Source organism: Beta vulgaris, chromosome 3, assembly GCF_026745355.1.
Source record: "Beta vulgaris subsp. vulgaris cultivar EL10 chromosome 3, EL10.2, whole genome shotgun sequence".
NCBI lineage: Eukaryota > Viridiplantae > Streptophyta > Magnoliopsida > Caryophyllales > Amaranthaceae > Beta > Beta vulgaris.
In genome coordinates, this window is record NC_079204.1 from 24,048,617 (window position 1) to 24,053,294 (window position 4,678).

The 4,678-nt window shown below is 42.4% G+C and overlaps 1 protein-coding gene across 1 annotated transcript; it reads right to left on the bottom strand.

The window, feature by feature from the left end:
• Window positions 1-1,321: 1,321 nt before the first annotated feature.
• Window positions 1,322-1,753, bottom strand: LOC125495565 (uncharacterized). The gene has a single exon (XM_048640320.1). The coding sequence runs from the start codon at window positions 1,751-1,753 to the stop codon at window positions 1,322-1,324; it is 432 nt and encodes a 143-aa protein (XP_048496277.1).
• Window positions 1,754-4,678: the final 2,925 nt, after the last annotated feature.

Consider the following 4,678-nt stretch of genomic DNA (forward strand, 5'->3'; position numbering starts at 1 on the left):
GCGAAGCTTTTTCCTCTTTGATGGCCAGACATTTCCTGATCTTCTTGCTTGGCAAAAGAATGGACGGCTTGCTGACCTGAGGAACCTTCAGCTGAGTTTTTTCTACTTCATTCTTTAACTCTTTTATCTGGCCTTTTACCTTCTCGGCCGGTCCTTCCTCTATGGCCTTTGCCGCTCTATTTTTCTCTTTCCATGATGAAGGTTTTAGAGTGGTGAGGTAGCATTCCCTTGCTGCTTGTGATCTCCATATAGGGATCCAATTTCCCTCCATCGCACTCAAACTTCATTAGCATCAGATGGTTACAATAACAGCTTTGATGTGGTTCAAGGTGGGTCGTCTGAGAATGACATTGTAAGCCGTCAAATACCGTACCACCAAGAACTTAACAAACAGCTTCCTGGAGGCCTCCTTGTCTCCTACCATGACGGGTAAGGTGACAGTTCCCATTGGGTGAATTATTCCTCCCCCAAATCCAATGATGGGATGGTTGACTGGGACCAAGTCTTCTCATCGAACTTCAATCTTGACAAACAATCGCACTGATGATATCGGTTGAACTCCCGTATCAATCAAAATACGTCTTACTCTGACGTTTTCTATTTCATCTCTACCACCAACAGGTCATCATGGGGGGTTCTTATCTTCCCACGATCCAGCTCACTGACAACAATCTTAGGGAAAGGGTCAGACTCTGTCTGATTGGTAATCATTATCTGGTCGAGTTCCCGTAAGTAATTTTTATGGCCGCGGTTGGTAGGGCCTCCTGCTGCAAAAACCTCCAGATATCACAAGCACCACATCTTCATCAGTGCTCTCATCCTCCTTTCATCGGCCTTGACGACTATCTCTCTTCTGAAATTTTCTACCGGCTTGAGGTAGATAGGAATTCATCGTACCCTTGCGAGCTAAGTCTTCCAAAGCTCTTTTCAAATGCTTGCATTCATTTGTTTCGTGGCCACAATCCTCATGGAAATGGCAATATTATTTGCATTTATCCCTATTTCTGTAGGGACTCTTCATTTTGGCTGGCGCCTTCAGCTTCATACTGATCTTTTATCTCCATAAGAATAAGTATTGATCTTTGCTGAATTCTATCGGCTCAGCTGATGTTGGTGGTTCAGCTCTTTTGCTCCTCTTAGATGAGGTTGTCATCGAAGTCACCGCCCAAGTTTTAGCTTTCTTGGGGATGCTCTTCTTAGGATGAATTGCTTCTTCAATCTTCTTTGCCTCCGGATGCTTTGCTTCCGCACAAACTTCCATGATGAATGCCTCTGCCTCTCGAAGGGCTTCGGTCAGAGTGGAGATCATCTTCTTCACCAACTAAAACTTAAAGCTTCCTGGTCTTAGGCCCCTGATGAAGGCGTCAAAGGCCACCCCTGCATTCAAATCCTGGATCTGCAATGCTTCTAAGTTAGATCTCTTCACAAAGCTTCTCAAGGCATCTTTAGGCCATTGGATGATCTTGCCCAAATGCATGCTGGTCTTCTGTTTCTGCGGGTTTGCTACAAAGTGGCTAGTAAATAAGATACTAAGCTCGGTGAAATTATTCACTGAGTTAGGGGGAAGATTATTGAACCACTTTTGAGCTACTCCTTTTAGTGTGGCTGGAAAGTTCTTGCACCAAGTAGCGTCATCAACCGCTTGAACATATATTTGATGCTTGTATGCTGATAAATGATCATCTGGATCCGTGGTGCCGTCGAAAGGCTCTATCGTCGGTAGCTTAACCTTTGGGAATGGGGGAGACTCCATGATTCTAGCCGAGAATGGAGTCGGCTAGTTAATCTTGAGTGCCCCAAAATGTCCCTCAGTGGATATGTGCTCCTGATGATATTCTTTTAACATAGGATTAGAGGAGGTGTTAGCTAGGGTTTGACGCCTATACACCGTAGGTTGTAAAACCGTTTTTTCTTGCATTGGCTAAACAGCCAAAGGTCCTTGACTTCTTCCTTCAGTTTTGGATGGGAGTCTTAATGGAGGATCCTTCATGTAAGGAGTAGACCCTGAGGCCGAACGTCGAAGAGCAGCTGGCTTCTTGACCTTTAAGTACTCCCTCGCATCTGTCTCCATCTTGTGACCACTGGGAGGAATATTATCTCTTGGGCGGACCACCAACTTCCAGTCCATCTTTCTTCTTTGTTCACTGATTGCTGGCTGCTTCCTTTTTGACGGTTGCTTGGACATTTCCTGCCGAGGAGGTCGGCTTGTCCCTGGACGACCTTCTTGAGACTGCCCCTTAGGTGGCACTACTACGGCCTGGTCTGGGTTGACTTGAAAAAACAGCATGTTATTTTTGATTTGCTCCTCCATGACAGCAGCCATCCTAGTCGGGAAGTCATTCAAGACAACTTTCAGATGGGCAGCTAGCACTGGTCGCTCAGGATTTTCTTGAATGACAGGGTCCCTGCTTCGTCTAGAGAGACGGACATCAGTAGAGGGCCTATCTCTTCCTCTAGGTGGCCTTTCATCGCCCACTGTATCTTCCACTTGAATCTCAAAACTTCTATTCCTATCAACATTGGATGAGTGACAATTAGTCATTGTTGCGTCTCCCCACAGACGGCGCCAAATGTTTTGTAGTGCTAGACTCGTAGATATATACTACTATCCCCAACAGTAGGTTCAATAAAAGGAGACTTGTGCAACAATGTATGAACTCAAATCCCGAACTTGAGCTCCCCTTTAGACCTGCAAAAGGGACCCACCCTGGAGGTTTGGGTGGTATTTCCCCCTTCGAAGCTTAAGTCAGGTATCAGGAGTAGAAAAGGAACTTTTTAGAGAGAGAAAGTAGAGAGAGAGATTTAATGGCAGAATAACAGTACTATGCTCTGAAAAACGTACCTTTCCCATGATTTCAAGGACTATTTATAGTGTCTGAAATGACTGCTATGCCTTGATGTCACCCTAATATGGGAGCATCTGATTGGCTAAGCAATAAGGTTATGACACGTGGCAGTCACTGATTGGAGAGTACACATCACCCTCTTAAAAGTGTTTTCTGTGTGTACTGGGCCTAAGTACAGATTGGGCCAAAGCAAAGGCTTAGTACACCTTTCCTTACTTTCAGAAAATTGTACTTTACACCATACAAGCCTCTGGTCCATGTACCTCATAACAGCAAGAGTGTGCCACTTGTAAGGTTGTGATGAGGCCACGTGTCATGCCTATAGCCGTTGATTTTTAGGCTACAACAATTGAAATGATAATAATGTTAAAATTATACATGATAACATAGTTTGGATGTAGTATAAGTTGGTTTATGTAATGTAGGTTCCTCAGTTATATGAGGTGAACGGAAAAATGTATGTGGGTGAAGGTGATATTGTTGAGGGAGTACATGTTGAGGGAGATGCAATAGTGGTTGTTACTCCGGTTGGCAAGGTAATTGGTTGTAGGATTGGAGAGGAAGGTACGATACCCCCCATTCATTGGTATGGTGTTCCCTAGTTGGGTTGGTGCTGAAATTTACTATAGAAAATTTGCAAAGCAAGAAGGTTTTGACATTGTCTGGGCGGCTTCAGTGTATAATTCAAAATCGGGTGTGGAAAGGAAGCGACGTAGTGGAACGTGGACTTGTAAGTGCTATGGTAAGCCGGATAATAGGCGTAAAAGATTGAATGGTGAAAGAGTAGTGACCGATAGTATTGAGTGTGAAGATGTTGTGAAGAAAACAAAAAAGTGTGAATGCCCGGCTAATATTTACGCAAGCATGAAAGAATGTGGGGAGTGGGTATTGAGGAGAGTAGCGCTTGAACACAAGAACCATGATCAAACGCAATGCATCTAAATCCCGGCACATTAGCATGTATAGAAAGGAGGAATTGTATAATCATGTAAGGAGAAAATTGTTTAATGATTACAACTCTAGAGTAAAGATATCTTAGATACATGGATGTCTAGCTAGAGAAAGGAATGGTGTTGAGAATTGGGTTGCTATGGAGTGGGATTTGAGGATTGAAGTTAGTAAGGTGAAGAGGTTGAAACTAAAAGATGGTGATTAAAATGCGATGCTTGAGTATTTTAATAAGATGACGGCGGGGAATCAAAACTTTTTTCATATGCATCGTGTGGACGAGACGAATACTTTGATGGACATAATGTGGGTGATGCTCGTAGTAGAGCGGCGTACGAAGAGTTTAGGGATGTTGTGTGTTTTGATGCCACGTATTTGACAAATGAGTATGAGCTTCCATTTTGTAATTTTGTTGGTGTAAATCATCCCGTGCAAAGCATTCTTCTTCGATGGTGCTTATGGCACATATATAATACAAAAGTTTTGTTCTAAGTTGGGGACGTATAAGGGATACGATGAATTTAAAGATGAGCTTTTGAATTTCATTTATGATAGCTTGATGCGGAAGAATTTGAGGAGAGTTGGAGTACTGTTCTTGTGAAGTACAAGTTTACTGAGAAGGAATGGTTGGCGGGTAAGTGTTTTATTATGTATCCTTAGTGTAGTTTATTAGTAGAGAACTTATAATATTAATATTTAACATGTTTGCAAGAAACTTGCTGTGAGAGCCATAAGTGTACGTATAATATGTGGAAAAGTTGCTATTTTTTTATGAATGCAAGAAACTCGTTGTTTTTTTCTTAAAAACTTGCTGTTTTTTTCATAGGTGCAATAAACTTGCTGTTTTTTTTTCTTTTTTTTTTTTAATTTAACTACTGTTTTTT

Excerpts from the sequence above, each read along its gene's own strand:
- LOC125495565 (XM_048640320.1), bottom strand. The coding sequence starts at position 1,753 with ATGGAGTCTCCCCCATTCCCAAAGGTTAAGCTACCGACGATAGAGCCT.